At 36.8% G+C, this 23,275-nt stretch overlaps 1 protein-coding gene across 1 annotated transcript in view; it reads left to right on the forward strand.

Moving 5' to 3' along the window:
• The window catches only part of PRKCI (protein kinase C iota), a 63,513-nt gene that overhangs the window by 34,018 nt on the left and 6,220 nt on the right, over positions 1-23,275 (forward strand). Inside the window, exons 6-16 of the mRNA XM_084874133.1 lie at positions 298-438; positions 3,538-3,592; positions 4,671-4,729; positions 7,942-8,118; positions 8,546-8,643; positions 9,384-9,470; positions 12,645-12,780; positions 18,009-18,096; positions 19,003-19,128; positions 20,588-20,667; positions 23,152-23,241. Of these exons, the coding sequence (XP_084730259.1) occupies positions 298-438; positions 3,538-3,592; positions 4,671-4,729; positions 7,942-8,118; positions 8,546-8,643; positions 9,384-9,470; positions 12,645-12,780; positions 18,009-18,096; positions 19,003-19,128; positions 20,588-20,667; positions 23,152-23,241 (1,137 nt within the window). The remainder of the gene's footprint in view (positions 1-297; positions 439-3,537; positions 3,593-4,670; positions 4,730-7,941; positions 8,119-8,545; positions 8,644-9,383; positions 9,471-12,644; positions 12,781-18,008; positions 18,097-19,002; positions 19,129-20,587; positions 20,668-23,151; positions 23,242-23,275) is intronic.

Raw genomic sequence — 23,275 nt, forward strand, 5'->3', positions numbered from 1 at the left:
AAGCCTGTAGCCCAGGCATATACCTCATCTGGAACTGAAAAGGCAACCCTTCAGTGCGTGGGACAACACCCAACCAATTGAGCCACTGGGCCAGGGCTCACTGTCTCTTTAAAACAAGCTCTCTTTTCTGTTTATTTTTCCCAGTCCATCATAGCTTTGAAAAAGTCATGTATGATGAAGAGAATGAATTAGAGAAGAAGGCTACTTATTTTCACTATTTTATGAACAAACTGTTGGGGAATGATTATGACCTTTTTGTTGTTGTTTTACTGAATTCTTTTGAATTACTCTTTTCAGCGTGCCCACTGTGCCATCTGTACTGACCGGATATGGGGACTTGGACGCCAGGGATATAAATGCATCAACTGCAAACTCCTGGTTCATAAGAAGTGCCACAAACTTGTCACAATTGAATGTGGGCGACATTCTTTACCACCGGTAAGACACTGTTGTCTTCTTTATTTTTAATAGAGCATTTTTTATGATGTTACCATAACTGAGGTCTAAAGTGGTGTGTATGTGGGGGTAGGAGGGGGGGAGGCGGGGGCGCAGGGGAGGGTTGTTAAGGAATCACAACTCAACAGTGTTGTTATGGAATGTGGGTAGGAATATTTTACAGCTCACATATTGTGAATTTGGGAATTGTCATTACAAATTTGTTTGTAGGATATAGTTAACTTTTCTATTTAGCCTGATATAAAATCCTCTGGTCTTAATAGAAGGATTTATAGAGAAGCATTTAAGAGATTTTTTTCCTCTTCTTTAAGCTAACCTCATTAGTTGATAGCTTCCATTACTCGAGCATGAACACTAAGCACAGGTCAGGTAAGAACAGTCTTCACGTTTGCTATTTAAAGTAACTAGAGAGTTTTGCATTTAAAATTTTTATTTTTCACTTTCTTTTGTTTCTTTGAATATATTTTTATTTATTTCAGAGAGGAAGGGAGAAGGAGAGAGAAATAGAAACATCAATGATGAGAGAGAATCATTCATCGGCTGCCTTATGCACAACCCCTACTGGGGATCGAGCCTGCAACCCAGGCATGTGCCCTTGACCAGAATTAAACCTGGGACCCTTTAATCCGCAGGCTGATGCTTTATCCACTGAGCCAAACTGGTTAGGGCTATTTTTCACTTTTTAAAAAAAATCCTCACTCGAGGATATTTTCCCATTGATTTTAGAGAAAGTGGAAGAGATAAAGAAAGGCAGAGAAAAATATAGATTTGAGAGAAACACATCAATTGGTTGCTTCCTACACGTGCCCTGACCACAGCCTGGGCCAGGGAGGAGCCTGCAACCGACTCAAACCTTTGACTGGAATGGAACCCGGGACCCTTTGGCCGATGCTCTATTCACTGAGTCAAACCAGCTAGGACTTCTCTTTCTTTTTTTAAATATGTAATAAAAATATGTTCATCATAGAAAAAAATAGAGAATACAGATGAATAAAGAAAAATTAAATAAAAATCCCCCATGAAATCTACCATCTAAAGGTAGTTGTCATTTGTGTATATCTTTCCATGCAGATTTATATGTTTAAACATTTAAAATTTTTCCATGTAGGAAAAATTTAAACATACATTAAGAGTAGCTGAAACCATGTAATGAACTTCCATATACCAATCACGCTGCTCTAACAGTTATTAATACACTACCAATCTTGTTTCATCTGTACCCCTGCCCATTTAACCCTGTGTTATGTTGAAACAAATCCCAGACATGTTTCAGAATGTACCTCTAACAATAAAGATTCTTTTTAAAATCTAAAAACCAAATTCCTTATGTCAGATATCCATCCAGGCAATGTTCATATTTTCAGTTGTCTCATAAATGTTTTGTTTTTACAATTTTCATTATAAATCAGGATCAAATGAAGCCCATATTTGTAATTAATTGATACATCTTCCCTATTTTTAAATTTACCGACTGCTCTATCGCTCCCTCTCTTCCCTTCTGTGTGTGTTGCTCTCTCATTCTTGCTCACTCTCTTCCCCCTCTCTTACAATTTAATTATAGAAGAAACTGTATTGTCAGTTTTTCTTAATTTTTCTCTTTGCTTTTTTTCATGGTATTGTTTAAAATATTCCTCTATCCTCTTTATTTGCTGTATATTATAGTTGGATCTAGAGGTTTGATTAGATAGTAGGCTTGGGTTTTATTTTTGTGGGTTACTTTTGAGACTACTTTATCAGTGGTGGAGTGTTTATTTATCAGAAGGCACATAATATTTGGATGTCTCATTCTTTTACATGCTTTTTAACAAAAGTGAAATCATATGGGTAATGTTTTCTAACCCATTTTTCTTACTGAATAATATATTTTGGTCCTCTTTCTATATTTAGCTATCTATATCCTCATCACTTTTAGCATAATATTTTGTTATATGTCTATACCATAATTTTTTAAACCTGTTCTTCATGATTAAACAGTTGAGTTGTTTTTCTAAATTTTCCTAAGAAGAAAATCACAATGAATTTACTGGTGAATAAATCTTAAGAAGAAGAATTACTGGGTTAAAGAATATGTGCATTTAAAAAGATCCGGATGCCTCCTTCTAAATTGTCTTCCAAAATGATTGTACTATGTTTACTCATAGTACCTTCTTTGAACAAAGATTATTGGTGGTGTCTCTTTGGTATTAGAATTTCTTAGCTGGTTCATATAAGCTTAGACGTGGGTTTGTACAAGTTTCAGAGGTAAAAATCCAATCTTAAGGAAAAATAGAAGGCCAAAAAGTATGAACGTAATTTCTCCAGGTTACTAATATTTGTGCTCGTGTTCCTAGGTGATGGATGACTTGTGTGGATTTATAAGTGGGGGGAATAAAGAGGGACAGGGCTAGGGATTATATTTAGAATAGGTGCTAAACACATTAAGAAATTCATGAGCCCCATCTTTAAGGCTCATGAATTTATAAAATTATAACTGTATTAAAATTAATGCTCCTTCTCAGGTTCACCTTTTCTTGCTGGTATTCATTAAATCTGGTTCCAAGATTAATGAATTAGTAACATTTTGGTTTGAATTAGTATTATCCTAGGTTAGTGACAGTGGTTAAGTCAATTTCTAGGGGATATTTATTTTTTGGTTCACTGACAACTTACCTCAAAATTTTACATGGAATTTCAAGAGGTTTGTAGACATCTTGAAATCCATCTCTGGGCTTTAGCTAAAGAAGTAAAATACTAGAGACTCCTCCCAAGTGTATATGGAGCTTGAAAGAAGATTAGCTAGTGTATAAGAGAAATCAGAATATAAAGGAGAATAATTTTTATTTCTATTTGATGGCCTGAAATTAGTTTTATGTGTTCCTTCTGTTACCTGTAAAATGTGACAATACCTCATTTACAGGAATATGGTGTCATATAGTAAAGTTGCAAACAAATTAATATAGTAATATAGTTCTTATTATAAGTTATATTTGTCAAATTTATGTGTTAATATGATGTGTCTCATTAAAATATTCCAGAATTTATAGAGATATTGAGATTTAAAAAGACTTCACTGAGTTGCTGTTTCTTTGGAAATGTTTCTAGGAACCAATGACGCCCATGGATCAGTCATCCATGCACACAGACCATGCCCAAACAGGTAAAAATGACGCTGTCGTGAATTATTGTTCATTAACAAAATATCGTTGAGAGACTTCTTTCAGTGACTCTTACACCTAAGTTTAAAAAAAATTCTGTTCTCCCTACATAAAAGCGAGGTAACCATATTTTATGGTGGTGATATCGTCACAATATTTAACATACATTTGACATTTTAAAAGGACAAATATGTAAACTACAACAAATGACCGCTTTCTCTAATTTAAATTAATTTTGTTTAAGACCCCTTTAAATTCAGCAAACCTAGTTGTTGTTGTTTTTTTTTCAATAACACAAACATACTGATTTTGTGGGCCATGTTGACTATGTTAAAGTGACCCGTTTTTATTAAAAGTTTTATTATCAGAAGTAGGAAATATGTAAAGACATAGAGATGCAGTATAAAAATTCACAAAAGATCATGTGAATTCAAATGTCAAGTAGATACAAATCTCAAATGTGTATCTGGGAAATTTAAGTAGCAATTAAATGGGATAGGGAAGCCTGTTAGGGGATGAATCAAGGAAGTTGCAAAGCAAGGACTTTGCTGGTTGTATGAAATATAGGATTTTTATTTTATTTTATTTTTTTGATTTTGTAATCCAAGTGGCTTCAAGGAATAGAAGCCAAGAGTAGAATCTTGTCAGTTCTTTACTTCACCTACGTGGTGCAGTAGTTAGGGGCATTTTGAGTATGAAAGAAGTGAGGAATGAAAACCCGAGACCCTCTACTTCCATGCCTCACTCATACTAAAATAATCAAATAGGGTTTATAGAGTCATCCTTACAGAGAAATTGATTAATTTGTGAAGAAGGGAAATATTTTTAAAATAGCAAAAATACTTGTTAAAATCAGTAGTTGGTTACTGATTGGTTTTTGCTCTCCTTTACCCTCATTAAATATTAAAATTTAATTCATATTATATACACTTTGTTATTAGTAAGACAGCTACTTAATTTTAAATGATCAAGACCGGAAAGAAAACTAAAATAATAAAATCAAGAGGAAATTTTAAGTTAAAATCAGCTAATGGATGCTGTTTTTCTCTTTTTTTTTTATGTTTGGGATTGGGTTTTTAGTAATTCCATATAATCCTTCAAGTCATGAGAGTTTGGACCAAGTTGGTGAAGAAAAGGAGGTAAGTTAATTAGTTTTTTTTTTAAAAATGTTTAAAAGTTGCTATTTTTTTAATAAAAATGTTTAAAATTATTGTTCATGTTAGTTTATTGAAGGTTAATCTTATTGTACATTATACCATTAGTTTTTGTTTTTTTTTATTCCTCACTGAGGATATTTTTCCATTGATTTTTAGAGAGAGTGGAAGGGAAGGGGAGAGACAGAGAGAGAAACATTGATGTGAGAAACACACATCGATTGTTTGCCTCCCTCATGCACCTGGACCAGGGCTGGGGATCACACCTGCGATGGAGAGATATGCCCTAGACTGGAATCAAAACTGGGATCCTTCAGTTTGTGGGCTGATGGTCTATCCACTGAGCAAAACTGGCTATGCCATGACATTAACCTTTTAATATGACTTGACAGTATAAAAATATGACAAATTGATTTTTCTTATTTCTTTCTTTTTTTTAAAAAAGGGTTAATATACAGGAGAAAACTCCAGAGAGTTTTTTTGTTTTGTTTTGTTTTTTTACTTGAGTTTTTTTGGTACTTGGGTTCTGGCTAGGAAAGAATTCAGAACCAAGAAGACTCAAATTGTAAGAGAACATTTATTTGGTAAATCACAGAGGTAGAAGAAGTAATTCCTAGAAGAAATGGACTTAGAAAACAAGTTATGGAGATAAAGGAAAGATTGTTGGAGCTTGGGAGTGAGGAAGCTAGTAGTAACATGCCTGGAGAAGGGAGGGGATGGGGATGGGAAAATGGAAACCCATGGGTGTGTTTCTGGGAGGAGAGCCTTTTCTTGTTTCTTGAGGTAGGCTTGCATTTTTGTGAATTTCCCTCTTAGGACTGCTTTTACTGTGTCCCATAGATGTTTGGGTTGCGTTTTCATTTCATTTGTCACAGGTATCTTTCGATTTCTTCCTTGATCTCGTTGTTAACCCATTCTGTCCAGTTATTTTCTTGTAATTAATTGACTTCTAGTTTCATACCACTGCAGTCAGAAAAGATGCTTAAAATTATTTCAATCTTCTGGAATTTAAGAAGACTTATTTGTGACCTAACATGTGGTCTGTCCTGGAAAATGTTCTCTGTGTACTTGAAAAGAATGTATATTCTGTTGCTTTTGGATAAAATGCTCTAAAAATATCAATTACATCTATTTGGTCTAATATGTCACTTAAGGTTGCTATTTCCTTCTTGATTTTGTCTGGATGATCTATCCATTTATGCCAGTTGGGTATTAAAGTCCCCAATAATTACTGTTGATCTGACCCTATAGCTCTATCAATATTTTCTTTATGAATTTAGGTGCTCCTACTTGGGTGTGTAAATGTTTACAAGGGCTATATTTTCTTGCTGGGTTGATCCCTTTATTATTATGTATTGTTCTTCTTTGTCTCCTATTATAACTTTTGTGTTAAAGTTTATTTTGTCTAATAGAAGTATTGCTACCCCAGCTTTTTTGTTTTGTTTATTTCCATTTGCATTAAATATCTTTGTTTATTCCTTTATATTTCATCTGTGTATGCTTTTGATCTGAAATGAGTCTCTTGTAGACAACATATGTATGAGTCATGTTTCTGATCCATTTAGTCACCCTGTGTCCTTTGATTGGAGCATTTAATCTATTTACATTTAAAGTGGTTGTTGATAGGTATATAGTTACTATCATTTTGTTATTCACATTTGTTTCTCTTTTTTTTCTTAAAGAAGTCCCTTTAATATTTCTTGAAATACTGGTTTGGTGATAATGAATTCCTTGAGCTTTTTCTTATCTGGGAAACTTTTCATCTCTCCTTTGATTTTTAAATGATAGCTGTACTGGGTAATCTTGATTGTAGATTCTTGTTTTTCATTGCTTTGAATATTTTATGCCAATTCCTTCTGACCTATAAAGTTTTTGTTGAGAAATCAGCTGACAGTCTACAGAGCTTCCTTGTAGGTAACTAACTGCTTTTCTTTTGCTGCTTTTAATGGTTTGTCTTCAATCTTTGGCATTTTAATTATAATGTGTCTTATTGTAGGCCTTTTGAGGTTCATCTTGTTTGTGTCTCTGTGCTTCCTGGACTTGTGTATCCGTTTCTTTCATGAGGTTAAGGAAGTTTCCAATCATTATTTTATCAAATCTGTTTTCAATCCTTGCTCTCTCTTTTCTCCTTCTAGTTACTTGATGATGCAAATGTTGGTATATTTGATGTTGTTCCAGAGGTCTTAAACTGACCTCATTTTAAAAAATTCTTTTCCGCTGAAACCTGTTCGGCCTGCAGACTGAAGGGTCCCAGGTTCCATTCCGGTCTAGAGCATGTAGCTTGATTGCGGGCATATCCCTAGTAGGGGGTGTGCAAGAGGCAGCTGATTCATGATTCTCTTTCATCGATGTTTCTAACTATCTCTCTTTCCTCTCTGTAAAAAAAAAAAAAAAAAAAAAAAAAGAATAAAATATATATTTTTAAAAATCTTCCTCTTTTTCCTGTTCTGATTGGGTGTTTTCCACTACCTTTTCTTCCAAGTCATTGAGTTGATCTTCTGCTTTATCTAATCTGTTGATTCTTCTAGTGTATTCTTTATTTAAGGTATTGGGTTTTTCATTTGTGATTTTTTTTTTTTATGGTGTCCATGTCCTTTTTTATGTTTACTATCTCTTTGTTGAAGTTCTCACTTAGTTTATCTACTCTTCCTCTAAGTTCATTGAACTTTCTTATAACTGGTGTTTTGAACTCTGTACCTGGTAGATTTCTTGCCTCCATTTGATTTACTTATTTTCCTGGAGTTTTCTCCTGTACTTTCAACTCGTGAATTTGTCCCATTTCTTGAGTAGTTAGATTGCATTGTTTGGAATGATGTTAGAAAAGAATTATTAAAAACTTAGAAAATATTTTTTAAATAGTCATAGGTATAATTAGGTGTTAGAAATATATTTATGCAAAATACTTCCAGTTATAATTCTTTTTTAGTTGTTAATCCTCATGCAAGTGTATTTTCTCTATTGATTTTTTTTTTAGAGAGAGTGGAAGTGGGGGAGGCGGGCAGTGGGGAGTGAGAAACATCAATTGGTTGCCTCACACATGTGCCCTCACTGGGGGCGGGGGATCAAGCCTGCAATCGAGGCACCTGCCCTTAAATAGAATTGAACCCATGACTCTTCAGTCCTCAGGCCAATGCTATGTAACCACTAAGCCAACCTGCAAGGGTCAGTTATAACTCTGATATAAATGTTCTCAACAGGCAATGAACACCAGGGAAAGTGGCAAAGCATCATCCAGTCTAGGTCTTCAGGATTTTGATTTGCTCCGGGTAATAGGAAGAGGAAGTTATGCCAAAGTACTGTTGGTACGATTAAAAAAAACAGACCGTATCTATGCAATGAAAGTTGTGAAAAAGGAGCTTGTTAATGATGATGAGGTAAGCACAATGTTTTATTACTTCTAAACTGTTAAATTGACTTAAGTGTACCATTTCAGAGAAAACCTCAATGCTTATGACTTCTTTCAATCTGTTTTTCGAAATAATGCCTCAAATGGGTTATATAAGATATTTTTAAAGAAATCTGATGATTAGGTTTTTAAAAAAAATAAAAATCAAATCATATTATGATCAAGGGAAAGTACTTGATTGAACTTTGAAAAAGTTTTCTAGACCATTTCATAATATTGAAATGTTTACTGGTAGTGTTTTTTTTCTCTTTCAAATTGTTGTTGCATGATTACTAGTCATTCTTTGATATTTAGCATAGTTAGTTAATTGCATTTGTGATCATGAAATTGCCAAGAGCAAATATAGTTTGATGATATTTCAGTTTGATAAACATTTCTTTTATGTTTTAAAATAGGATATTGACTGGGTACAGACAGAGAAGCATGTTTTTGAGCAGGCATCCAATCATCCTTTTCTTGTTGGGCTGCATTCTTGCTTTCAGACAGAAAGCAGGTAAGGTCGGAAGATGGAGTGATTACTGGGCTTTACATGCTTTACATATTACATAATAAGAACTCTTTATACTATAAATCCTGAAGCGGTAGTCATGGAGACAGACACAACAGTATGATGCTTATGATTTCCTGACTCACGAACTCCCATCAGTGATATCTGTTTGGATTAGCATAAAGAAATTATCTGCTTAAAAAATATAGCCTGGGGTGGGTGGGAGAGAAGGCAGAGGGAGAAATGTGTGTGTGTGTGTGTGTGTGGGGGGGGGGGGTTCGGGAACATCTGTAATACTTTCAACCATAAAGATGAATTTATATATATGGTCGAAATATGGCAATAGAAATTCATATTTTTAAATATCTCTAAGGTTTTAGCTTTAGATTTAAAGTTTCCCAGAGTTTAACTAGGGGGAGAAATCCTAACTTCTTTACCTTAAGGGACAGTTGAAGTGACTTACCACGCAAACGCTAGAATTGGGGTGGGAGTGGGAGGGTCTGGATTGCAATTGGTACTACAGAAGTAAGAGGTTACAGAATGCTATCATGCTGGTTTACTTTCTTGTATCTACTTGATGAACAGCTTCCTACTACCACCACCCTTAGTTTCCACCAAATTCCTGGGATTTTGTACAGGGTAAATGACAGAATGCTCTAAGTTGTGACTGGTCTCTATAATGTTTAAAATGCATAGTTATATTTTCTTTTGGACCTTGGTTTCATGTGTTCTTTCCTATGTTTTAGGTTGTTCTTTGTCATAGAGTATGTAAATGGAGGAGATCTAATGTTTCATATGCAGAGACAAAGAAAACTTCCTGAAGAACATGCCAGGTAAATTTATTGATTGTTGTTTGTGTTGGGATTTTGGGGAGCAGCTGTGGCACTTTTATGTTCTAGTGGTTGAAAACAGTAGATACATTAGTTTTTTTTTAATTTTTTAATTTTATTTTTTTAAATATATTTTATTGATTTAAAAAAAATATATTTTATTGCTTTTTTACAGAGAGGAAGGGAGAGGGATAGAGAGTTGGAAACATTGGTTAGAGAGACATCAATCAGCTACCTCTTGCACACCTCCTACTGGGGATATGTCCACAACCCAGCTACATGCCCTTGACCAGAATCAAACCTGGGACCCTTCTATCCATTGAGCCAAACAGGTCAGGGCAATTTTATTGATATTTTACAGAGAGGAAGGGAGAGGGATAGAGAGTTAGAAACATCAATGAGAGGGAAACATCAATCAGCTGCCTCCTGCACACCCTCTCCTCACCCCCACAATGGGGATGTGACCACAACCAAGGTACATGCCCTTGACCGGAATGGAACCTGGGACCTTTCAGTTCGCAGGTCGATGCTCTATCCACTGAGCCAAACCAGTTAGGGCAGAAGATAATTTATTTTGATACTGGTTAATTCTTTGTAAGTCATGTGGGAGACTAAGGTAAAAGTTATTTTGCATTATAATAAAATACAATATATAACATTATATAGTATGTAATAATATAATTATAAACTTTTAAAAAGTATAAACAGTATTAGTGGGGAAACCTTTAGTCAACTAAACCCAATTGTTTTAAAATATTTTATCTATTCAGCATCAGCCTCTGAAGTAATTGAATTTACAAATACTTATTAATCTTATCAGATTTGCAGTTATCTCTGACAGTTTTTCATTAGACAATTATTATTCATACTAGTCGCCCAGTGCACGCATTCATGCACTGGTGGGATCCCTCGGCCTGGACTGCACCATGTCACAATCCGGGACCTCTCAGGGGATGTTGGAGGCTCAGTGCATGGATTCGGCCTGATCACTGCAGGCCAGGCCAAGGGATCCCATGGGTGCACAAATTTGTGCACCAGGTCTATAGTATGCATATAAGATCTTTGGTTAATCCATTCCCGCCCTCCCCCCTCTCCTCTTCCCTCTGAGATTCATCAATCTGTTCCATGTTTTCATGCCTGTGTGTTGAGCGTCTGCCCCCTGGTGGTCAGGATGCATCATAGTTACCGGTGGAATGGTTGAAAAGTCGGACACTTAGTGTATTTGTGTGTACACACACACACTTAAGAGTAATAAAACAGTTTCTCTTAAGCTATTATACATGCCTGACTATTCTTGTAATTATGATTTTTGAATTGGTCTGATGTTGGCTTTTTTCCTGTGATTCTATATGTGTTGATGAATCAGAGCAAAGAGCATTAAATATTATTTGTTTAGTGCCCTATCTTTAATATTATTATACAAGATTATAAGTTGTTTCTATATTGGAAGACTTAGGTGGGAAGGATCATGGCCTTGGATAAGAAGTTTAGTCCATCAATTCCATGGTTTACTCATAATTAGCAGTAATTCTCACTCTTGTGCTTCATAAAAGTAATTTAAAAAATGAAGCTTGTGCCGAAACCAGTTTGGCTCAGTGGTAGAGTGTTGGTCTGCAGACTGAAAGGTCCCAGGTTCGATTTCGGTCAAGGGCATGTACGTTGGTTGCGGGCACGTCCCCGGTAGTGGGTGTGCAAGAGGCAGTTGGTCGATGTTTCTCTCTCATCGACTTTTCTAGCGCTCTATCCCTCTCTCTTCCTCTCTATAAAAAAATCAATAAAATATATTTTAAAAAATCAAGTATCAAGGATATAAAAATAACTCCTTAAAAAAAAAAATGAAGCTTGTGAGTTTGTACACATAGGTAACAAAGGTTAGAGATTTTATTTTTTTAAGAATTTAGTGAAAATCTTGCTAGTTCATTAATGATTTTTCTTGTCAGAAAGAGATAACATCCTTCAATTTTATAAGAAGCTATAAATTATATCAACTAACCTCAGGGCCAAAGTGTTCTTTCTTTTATTTACTGTATGTTTATTGTTTATTTAGGCTTTATCAAATGGTGGCCCTTCAATAGCAAAGCCAGGGATAACATTTTATTTTGTGAATATATAACCAGTATTTGTTCCTTGTTTGCTCAGTAGGACATGGGGAAAGTAGTCCAGTTTTATTGTATTAAAGTTCCATTTTTTTTTTTTTTTTTTTACCATCTTTGCTTTTCTAGAAACAAAAGTATAAATAAAGGCTCAAGTTCCCTATTCATAGAATTAAGTAGCTAGAAGGTATATATTCTGTATCTCCAAACAAGATTGTGACCATCTTCATCTAAGCAGCCATAAACCAGCGTGGTATTTCATTTTCATTAGTCAGGTCAAAAGTTCTAGTTATCACCAATGAGTTGGTGACAATTTTAAAACTTCTTTCTTTAATATTAAATATTATGGTTGCAGAATAATTTCTTTCAATTCCTTTTCTAGGAATTTTGGTATGGATTTTATGGTTTCAGTGATAGACTTTTTAAAAACAATATATTTTATTGATTTTTTTTTTTTTTTACAGAGAGGAAGGGAAAGGGATAGAGAGTTAGAAACATCGGTGAGAGAGAAACATCGACCAGCTGTCTCCTGCACACTCCCTACTGGGGATGTGTCCACAACCAAGGTACATGCCCTTAACCGGAATCGAACCTGGGACCCTTGAGTCCGCAGGTGGACACTCTATCCACTGAGCCAAACTGGTAGGGCTCAGTGATAGACTTTTAGTGTTCTATGTGGATCAGTCTTAGCATTTTATGAGGTCACTGGACCTTTAGGGAAGTGATGGCAACTCTGTAGAAGATGTGCGTACATGTGCACAGGGTCTTACACTTTACCCCAGTTGTGGGAGCATGGACTGCCTGAGGCCCATCCAGATTACGAACCCCTGTTTGAGACTTTCAAATTGATAACTTCATGAGTTTGATTTGTACTGGATCTTTATAATTATGTTTTGGGTTCAGATGCTTTAAAGTAGGACTTTAATTTGTGTTTGGTATTGTTCCTAAAAACACTGAGAGGAAAATAATCTTTTAACATGATTTTGATGTTTTAATTTGCAGACAAGAGTATGACTTAAATACCTTCCTCTAGAAATTTACAGTTTTAAAACTTGAATCAAATGAGTTTTTCATTTTATTTTAGATTTTACTCTGCAGAAATCAGTCTAGCATTAAATTATCTTCATGAACGAGGGATAATTTATAGAGATTTGAAATTGGACAATGTATTGCTGGACTCAGAAGGACACATTAAACTCACTGACTACGGCATGTGTAAGGTGAGGGAAAATTCTAGTTATTCGAAAGCTCTCAGATGCTCATAAGGTTGTTTTGGTAAAATAACTTCATACTTAAAGATGAAGAAATGATTGCTACTTTGTTAAGGATACTTTTTGGGATTATAGCACAAAAACAAGTACACAGAGTGGGGCAAAAAGTAAGTTTACAGTTGTTTGTGTGGAAAATAATAAACAAAAGAATAAACTTTTACATATTCACAACTATAAACCTACTTTTGCCCCACCCTGTACTTTTTTTTCCTAACCATTTACAAAATTCCATATTTTCTGTGAGTGTTAAATGTCCTACAATGAGTTAATTTCTACATATGCTTTGTAACTTTTTTTGAAAGTTGTGTTATTATTAAAATTTTAAAGATAAAAATTATCTACAATCTCTCAACTTTAACACAACTACTTGCATATCACCTTCCAGTTTTTGCCATTTAATTGTAATTCTCAATAATGCATTTAAAATTTTCCTAGGAAATTTATCTCTTTTTGTATTTAAATTTTTAAATATCTGACATAAAATACAGTTCATTCTTAGGACATGTCCTTATTTCTTGATGTTTTATTCTTTTTGTAACAGTATTTTACTTAAGGATTCAGTCTCTTTCCACAAAATATGAAATGAATCCCCAGGATATAGAATGTTCTTGTTTTATGACTTAGAGTCAGTATTTAAACTTACCTAAAGTCAAACCTCTGGCAAATATTGGATGAATTTCTTTTCCTTGTTACAATTCCTTGGGAAATCTAAAACACTAAAAAAATTTTATGTAGCTTCTACAGAAATACTTCCTTTAGGTTAAATTAATTTAATCTCTTCACTTTCTCACTAGATGCTTTTATATAAAGAGTGCTTGGGATAGTGATGACTGAAGGCATATGAAAATTTGAATGAATAGCTTCAGGCTCATGTTTGAAATATTTTGTGAACATTGATTATTATGCACTGAAAAACTTTGACCATTTTATGAATTATTTATTTACTAGAGGCCTGGTGAACGATATTCATGCACTCAGGGGGAGAGGGAAGGTGTAACTCAGCCCAACCTGCACTCTCTTGCAGTCTGGGAGCCCTCAGAGAATGTCCGACTGACAGCTTAGGCCCTGTGGGGAGAGGGCCAAAGCTGTCAGTTGGACATCCTTAGCACTGCTGCGAAGGCAGGAGAGGCTCCAGCCACTGCCACTGCACTCGCCAGCCACGAGCCCTGCTTCTGGCTGAGCTGCATTCTTTGTGTGGGAGTGCACTGACCGCCAGGGGTCAGCTCCTGCATTGAGCATCTGCCCCCTGGTGGTCAGTGTGCATCATAGCAACCGGTGATTCCACCATTCGGTCAATTTGCATACTAGCCTTTTATTATATAGAATTTATCAGAAGGGGAATTTTATTTTTTATTCATTCATTTATTTATTTATTTTTAATATATTTTATTGATTTTTTAAAATATTTTTTTGCCCCTTCCTTCCCTCCCATACATACCCTCCCTCCCCAGAGTTTTATGTCCATTGGTTGTACTTATATGCATGTATACAAGTCCTTCTGTTGATCTATTATCTCCCCCAGATCTTCCTCCCCTTCCCACTGTAATTTGACAGTCTGCTTGTTGCTTTACTGTCTCTATATCTATCTTTTGGTTCATCAGTTTATAATGTTCTTTATTATCCATAAATGAGTGAGGTCTTGTGGTGTTTCTCTTTCATTGATTGGCTTATTTCACTCAGCATGATGTTCTCCAATTCCATCCAGGTTGCTGCAAATGATGAGAATTCCTTCTTTTTTATGGCAGCATAGTATTCCATTGTGTAGATGTACCATAGTTTTTGGATCCACTCATCTGCTGACGGGCACGTAGGCTGTTTCCAAATTCTGGCTATTGTAGATTGTGCTGCTATGAACATAGGGGTGCATATATCCTTTCTGATTGGTGTTTCTAGTTTCTTGGGATATATTCCTAGAAGTGGGATTACTGGGTCAAATGGGAGTTCCATTTTCAGTTTTTTGAGGAAACTCCACACTGTTCTCCATAGTGGTTGCACCAGTCTGCATTCCCACCAGCAGTGCACGAGGGTTCCTTTTTCTCCGCAACCTCGCCAACACTTGTCGTTTGTTGATTTGTTGATGTTGGCCATTCTGACAGGTGTGAGATGGTACCGCATTGTTGTTTTGATTTGCATCTCTCGGACAATTAGTGACTTTGAGCATGTTTTCATGTGCCTTTTGGCCTTCAGAAGGGGAATTTTAATAGTAACATCTCTATTATGCTGTAGATAATATAGCTGATGGGCCTACATTTAGAAAATTCAGTCAACAAGTGAATGATTTAGCATAACTCTGTTATAGGTTAACAGACTGCATCCATTGCCTCTGACTTTTGCCCTAAATGTGAATGTCATTTATTATTAAATTGCATGTCAAGTCATTACTAATAGTACAAAACAACTTAAGTCACAGCCATATTTCCACGTGTACAAAATAGCTTATATATCCTTATGAGGGATCACGAAATAATCTTTAGAGTCACAACATATTACTAAACATTTCTTCCAGATGTTTATAGAAGTGTTATAGCTTATAAAGTAAAATTTAAAGAAAAATACACACATTATGCCTAAAATATCTTAGGAGGGACCCATTAAGAACCTCATAACAATGGTTGCCTCTATGGAGTTGGAGCAAGATGTGTCAGGGAAAGGAATGCGAAGAAGTCTTGATTTTACCATATAATTTAACTTAAGGAAATGGTTAAATTCTAGATACAAACATTCAGTTAGATTTTATGTAGTCATTAACAATAAGAAGTCTGTAATTACATAGGGAATTACATGGTTATAAAGTAAAAGAAGCAGATGCTTAATTGTATATTTAACTACCTTGTTGATTTCATTTTAAAAAATCTTCTTGCTTGTTTTTTAAATATATTTTTATTGATTTCAGAGAGCAAGGGAGAAAGAGAAACATCAATGAGGAGACTCATTGATCGGCTGCCTCCTCATGCCCCCTACTGAATATTGAGCCCGAAACCAGGGCATGTGCCCTCACCAGGAATCGAACTGTGACCTCCTTTATGACTTAGTTATTGGTCAGTACCTCACGGGTACTTAAAAAGGATATATAATCTCCATTTTTCAAGCAAGGAGTCTCACACACACACTCTCTCTCCCTTCCTTTCTCCACACAGAAACATAGGTAGACATTTTCTATCTATACTAATAAAAGGGTAATATGCTAATTAGACTGGGTCAACCAGCCATCTTCCAGACATCCGACTTACTTCCGGATAAAGCTATGGTGGTAGGAGCCAAGGCAGAGGCAATTAGGGGCAATCAGGCAAGCAGGCAGAGGCAGTTAGGGGTGATGAGGCAGGTAGGCAGGTGAGCAGTTAGGAGCCAGTGGTCCTAGATTGAGAGAGGGATGTTCGATTGCCAATTTAGTGGGATTGGCCCTAAACTGGCAGTTGGACATCCCCCAAGGAGTCCCCAATTGGAGAGGGTGCAAGCGGGGCTGAGGGAACCCCCTCCTCCTGTGCACGAATTTTGTGCACCAGGCCTCTAGTATATACATAATTTATATATTTTTTCAGCTCTAGCTTTGTCCAAATCTTTCTGTGCTTATTAATTTTTTGTCTGTATAATCTGTCATCCTATATAATAAAGGCCTAATATGCTAAGTGTCTGGTCATCTGGTTGTTTGTTCAACCAATCAAAACGTAATATGCTAAGGCCTCTCAACCACTTGCTTTAATGTGCACCGACCACAGGGGTGCAGACAGTCAACCTGTTAACCAGTTGGTATGACGTGTACTGACCATCAGGGGACAGACGCTCCAACCGGTAGGTTAGCTTGTTATTGGGGTCCGGATGATCGGAACTGAGCAAGCCAGGCCGGATACACCCTGGAGTCCTCCTGCAGTCCCTCCCCAGCTGGCCAATCTCCCGCATCTCTCCCCAGCCCAAATCATTCACTGGTCAGGTCCCTCAGCCTGGCCTGCACCCTCTTGCAATCTGGGACCCCTCAGAGGATATCAGAGAGCCAGTTTCGGCCCAATGGTGGAACGACCAGTTGGTATGATGTGCACTGACCACCAGGGGATAGATGCTCAATGCAGGAGCCGCCCCCTGGTGGTCAGTGCACTCCTACAGGGGCAGCACCGCTCAGCTAGAAACCAGGCTCACGGCTGGTGAGTGCAGCAGTGATGGTGGGAGCCTCTCCCATCTACGCAGTAGCGCTAAGGATGTCTGACTGACAGCTTAGGCCTGCTCCCTGCAAGAGGGCGCAGGCCTGGCAGAGGGACACTCCCCTCTCCCAAGTGCACAAATTTTGTGCATCAGGCCTCTAGTTTTTTTTAATAAATGTGTTAAAATCATGTGTTGTGATTAGGGATTGTATTATCTGTTTGGGCTGCTTCAAAACAAGATGGCTTCAAAAACAAGCATTTGTTTCTCGTGGCTCTGGAGGCTGGGAAGTCCAAGGTCAAGGTGCCAACATTCTTCATCATTTACAGATGGCTGTCTCTCAGTGTATCCTCCATGGGTGTGGGGAGCAGGGCTGGCTGTCTTTCCCTTTTTATAAGGACACTAATCCCATTCTGGGGTCTCTAAACTCATGACCTAATTACCTTCCAAAGGCTCCACTTCCCTCATCACATTAGAACTTCAACATATGAATTTGGAAGCACACATACTTTCAGTCCATAGCAAAGATTGTGAAATTCTAATACTTAGTCTATTTTTAGTCTTTGTATTTTGAGGCTGTGTTGTTAGGTACATACATAGTTTGTTACAACTTCTTGATGATTGCTCCATTTGTTATTGTGTAGTTTCTCTTTTTATACAGATTACTGGGTTTTGTCTTAATTTTCTCCATCCTGCAACTATTAAAATACAAAACCAAAAAAACTTATGCCCTAGGAATAATTAGAGAGAAACATCATAATGCCAGCTGTGGTTATATTAGGAAGCAAGGTTAAAGTGCTTCTTTTCTTCATAAAATATGATTCCTTTTACTCTAATTGAACTGATTTTTTTTTATCAACATCTAATGAGAACAGATTTTCTCTGAGCTATTTCAATCCATGATTTTAATGCGAAAGGCAACTGTGCTAGTGATATTTTATTTAAGCTTAACAGATGCTGAGCTTCTATAGGTGAAATAAAAGAGGTGAATTTAAAACAGAATTTTGGGTCTTATTGTTTCTCTTTTTTTTTCTTTTTTATAAAAGGAAGGATTACGGCCAGGAGATACAACCAGCACTTTCTGTGGTACTCCAAATTACATTGCTCCTGAAATTTTAAGAGGAGAAGACTATGGTAAATAAATCAATAGGTGGTATTTTAGCTATGTTTTAGAAGGGTGGTTAGATGTGGTATAAATTGCATTATAGTACACTATAATATTTTGATGTTGATCTTAGTATAAACTTTCTTGATCCCCTTAAAATCGGCATTAAAGCCCAAACTGAAATTGGAGACAGTGGAACTTGGACAGTATTTGAGGGTACAAATTTGTATGATATTTTATTAGTGACAAGCTTTAAAGGGTACTAGGCACTATTCTAAGCAGTTTATGTATTATCAAGTTAATGCTCTCAATCATGTGACATAAGCACTGTTAATTCCCATTTCACAGACAAGGAATCTAAAGCGTAGAAAGTTTAAGTAACCTCAAAGTCATAAAACTGGGAAGTGGTAGAGTAGGGATTTAAACGTCATCCATGTGACTTCCGAACAGCCTCTGGAAGATTGTTCAGATTTCCTGGGGAATCTCTAAGTCATGCTTTATCTTAAGAAAACATGACTGCTTTGGTTCTAGACCTCTCGTTTCAGCAGATGTAAAGGAGGATGGGTATTTCTGACAGCTGCTCATAATCTGATTCCAAGGTTCCTCAAGAATCTTAAATCAGCTAGCAGAAGATCAAGTTTTAGACTCAGGAAAGTTATTCTTAAATGCAATTTAATTATGTCAACAGAAGAAAATATTAGATATAGGCTATGAGTCTGAAATTACATATTTATTAGGAAAAGAAACTGAATGTGTTATTTTTTAATAATTTATTTTTAAAGTTATCTCTCAGTTACTTCCCCTTGTTGATAAGTGAAATATGCTTGCAGCCTTCTATGCCTTTCTCATTATGTTTATTTTTTCTTATGTAATAAAATGGATCTCAATGACATTCAAGTATGCAGATTGGATAATTTAAAATTTCTCTATTGAAGGTTTCAGTGTTGACTGGTGGGCTCTTGGAGTACTAATGTTTGAGATGATGGCAGGAAGGTCTCCATTTGATATTGTTGGGAGCTCTGATAACCCTGATCAAAACACAGAGGACTATCTCTTCCAAGGTAAGAAAGAGGAAAATAGCCCTGACTGGTGTGGCTTAGTTGGTTAGGAGTCGTTCTGTGTACCAAAGTGTTGCTGGTTTGGTTCCAGACAGTGCACATTACCTGGGTTGATAAGTTCGATCCCCAGTAGGGGCTGTGCAGGAGTCAGCTGATGGTTTTGATCTCACATCAATATCTCCCTCCCTTTTCCTTCCTCTCTTCCTAAAAATCAATTTAAAATAAAGGAAGGAGAAAATAATTTGGACAATATATTCCGTAATATGTGAGGCTCTAACTTGGTATACATCTTTCCTACCTCTGTAAGTGTCCATTTCCATTTGCCAGTTACCATCTCATATTCAAAAACAGTTTCCTTCAGATTGTATATTGCAAACAGAGATTGGAGGAAGAAATCCTGTGGCTAGAGAGGACAGTCTTTTCACATGAACCCAGGCCAAGTACATAAGTTCAAGAACAATATGGGAAAAAGTAGAGTACCAAGAAAATAAGAGGTATCAAAAGGTGAAGATAAAAGCCCCACAATTGGGAATACAAAGAGTTGAACAGAACAGAAACAAGTTGATAAGTACAAACCCCCAACACACAGCCCAAAGAAGTGGGAAGACTGACATAAATTCTACATTTAGTAATTAAGGACTCACACGATAGGAATAAATATTTCATATAATAGCAAATCCAAATGGCCATGGAACATGTGGGAAGATGCCCAACCCCGCTAGTGGTTAGGGCATGCATGTTAAAACATTAATGAACTACTCTTTCATACCCCATACATTTGGCAAAAAATTTAAAGTGTTGTTAATACCAGTGCTGGTGAGGATGTGGAGCAGCTGGAACGCTTCATAGACTGCTGAGGGGAGTGAAATCGACACATCTTTGAAGAATAATTTGGCAATGCCAGTCAGATCCAAAATAGTAATATGTGCCACACATTTTCCAGATATTAACTCATTTAAGCCTCATAACAACCCTCTGAAGCAGGTATTATTATTTTTAAAAAAATATATATTTTATTGATTTTGTACAGAGAGGAAGGGAGAGAGATAGTTAGAAACATCGAAGAGAGAGAGTCATCGATCAGCTGCCTCTTGCACACCCCCTACTGGGGATATGCCCGCAACCAAGGTACATGCCCTTGACCGGAACCGAACCCGGGACCTTTCAGTCCCCAAGCCGACGCTCTATCCATTGAGCCAAACCGGTTTCGGCAGCAGGTATTATTTTACCAGTTTTACAGATGTGGAAGCTAAGGCATAGTAAGGTAGTCAAAGAATAGAACAGGCAGGTAAGTGATTATAAACGGAGAAGAACCGGGCTGGGAAAGTACACAGAGACATTTAAGCAGTCTATGTAATGTCTTATATTTTTCTGCTAAAATGCCTTGAATATCTCATAATAAAAATGTAAAGAGTAAAGCCATATAAAAGTTAAACATAATGCCATTATTTTATCTTTCTAGTTATTTTGGAAAAACAAATTCGAATACCACGTTCCCTGTCTGTAAAAGCTGCAAGTGTCCTGAAGAGTTTTCTCAACAAGGTATAAATCCTGTATCAAAAACCTTTAGTGGTTTATCTCTATGTAAATGAGATTGATAAGTAGAGGTTCAAGCAATGTAAAATTCCAAAATATCAAAGGATGTAATTTTTTCAGTTACATCTGGAATTTGTCTCTTCACCAAAGAGTAATTTGACAAGATTAGGTACTGAGATGAGTTGTCCTTTCCATTTGCCAACATAACTTACTCCCAGCTGTATATTACATATGTTGTTTTCAATGTAAATGATACATACCGTGTACTCAATTAAGGAAAAATTGCATCTTTGGGATGGTCTTAATTATACTTTCTGTTCTTATTTTCAATTTTCTTTGGATTCATTTTCAAAGAATCTCTTTTACTTATTGAGCACTTGGGACAGTCATGCTCTCTACAAATTCCCATGTCAAAAACCCTATGATTGGATAACATTCAAAAGAAACGAATTTTCTTTGCTCTTAACAAATCTGAATGCATTCAGTTGTTGTAGATGGTAGGCTACAGTTTTAGGATCTATCTAAAGTTATGATTCTGAACTGTTTTTGTTTATAACACCAAGTGTATAGGTTTTTTTCCACACCAACAACCAATTCTCCAACTCTCCAGATAACCAACTATGTGTCCTATATTTCAGTTCATTTCTGTCACTACCTGGAGTCAGCATTAGACTCCACAGGTGTAAGGACTCAGTTCTACAAGACTACCCTCACTTCAGAGGCCAGTCACAAGTATTGGGTACCACTCCTGTCTGACTTGGCTATAAAACTGGGAATCTCCCTGTCCTCCCCCCACACTTTACTTTCAGTAGTTTGCTAGAATGGCTCACAGAAAATCAGGAAAACGCTTATTTACTCTCACTGGTGTATTATAAAGATTACAAAGGAGCTACCAGATGAAGAGGTGAGGTCCAGAAAGGTCCTGAACACAGGAGCTTCTGTTCCTGTGGAGTTGGGGTGTCCACCCTCCTGGCACATAGATGTGTTCACCAGCCAGAAGCTCTGTGACTCCCATGGTATAGAGATTTTTATGGAGGTTCCTTCACATAAGCATGATTGACTAGGTCACATGTGTCAAACACAAGGCCCGCGGGCCAAATCCAGCCCGCCAGGCCTTGCAATGTGGCCCGCACCGCGCTGTCATCACTGCACTCCGCTGTCAGTTTATGACATTGTCAGTTTATGACTGTTCAGTAAACCATTCGGCCCGCGATTTAGGCTGGATTTTAGATTTTGGCCCCTTCTCTGATTGAGTTCGACACCCCTAGACTAGGTCATTGGCCATTGGTGATAAAGCTCAATTTCTAGTCCCTCTGGAAATTGGGCTGAAAGTCCCAAACCTTTAATCGCATGGTTGGTTCCTCTGGCAATCAGACCCCATCCTGAAGCTATCTAGAGACCCACCAAGAGTCACCTTATCAGGGTAAACTCAGGAATTATTGAAAGGGACTTGATATGAATAACAAAAGACACTCCTGTCACTTAGGAAGCTAAAGGGGTTTTAGAAACTTAGGGTCAACCAGGGACAAAGACCAAATATATACTTTTTATTATATTACAATGATCTTGGCAATCAAATCAAATGGTAGGTTAATGTGCATTTATCTTCTAAGGTAAATGGATAAGATAATAATGACTTTTAATAGGAAATTGAAAGCTTATTTTAAACTAGAGGCCCAGTGCACGAAATTTGTGCACGGGTAGTGTCCTTAGTCAATCAGAGCCTTAGGCGATTGGGGTCTTCCTTCCCCCGGCTGCTGGTTGGGGCCTTCCTTCATTCTGCACCACCCCCAGGGGGTCAGTGCATGTCATAGCAAGCAGTTGAACTCCTGTTGGTTGAACTCCCAAGGAGACAATTTGCATATTAGCCTTTTATTACAAAGGGTGAGTGCTTCATATGAGGAAATTTTTACACTAGAAACCTAAACTTTAACACAGTGAAAAGTGAAGGACAGAGGTGTTAATATGCAAAATAAAATGTCTTTTATTGGGGGAGGGGGGGTCTGGGAACATATTTTCATTTCACAGTAATGAATAAGCTAAGTTGCAGGCCAGTGGTTCAGATAAAGGTTATATCATTGTACACAAATTATAGGTTGTTATTGCGATTGGGCATAGAGCTTCTAAACTGAGCTAAGAACAAACTTGTGAAGTTTGGGGTTTGCAAAATTTGACTGTCACTGTAACTCATGGCAAAGACATAGCTGGATGCTGCTCAAGTTATTCTGCTGCTCTATTTTTCCTCCTGTTTCTCTTTACAGCTTCACTTTAATTACATGACAGCTGGGGAAGAGCCGTGAGGAAATCTTACTTGTCACAAGTTTCAGAAACTATTTTAATCTAGTGTTGTACCTTCTAGAAAGAAAAGGTAGACCATTCTGATTTCAGAAATAAATGTATTATATAGTAGACTCAAAGCACAGGCCACAAAGAGAATGTATTCTAAAGCATGATATTCACCCATTTTTGAAACATTTCTTCCCACCATAGGACCCAAAGGAACGATTGGGTTGTCATCCTCAAACAGGATTTGCTGATATTCAGGGACACCCATTCTTCCGAAATGTTGACTGGGATATGGTATGTAAATTGTGATTGTTTTCTGTATTAGGTT

Source organism: Pipistrellus hanaki (genome assembly GCF_964339955.1).
Source record: "Pipistrellus hanaki genome assembly, chromosome: 2".
NCBI classification, from domain to species: domain Eukaryota; kingdom Metazoa; phylum Chordata; class Mammalia; order Chiroptera; family Vespertilionidae; genus Pipistrellus; species Pipistrellus hanaki.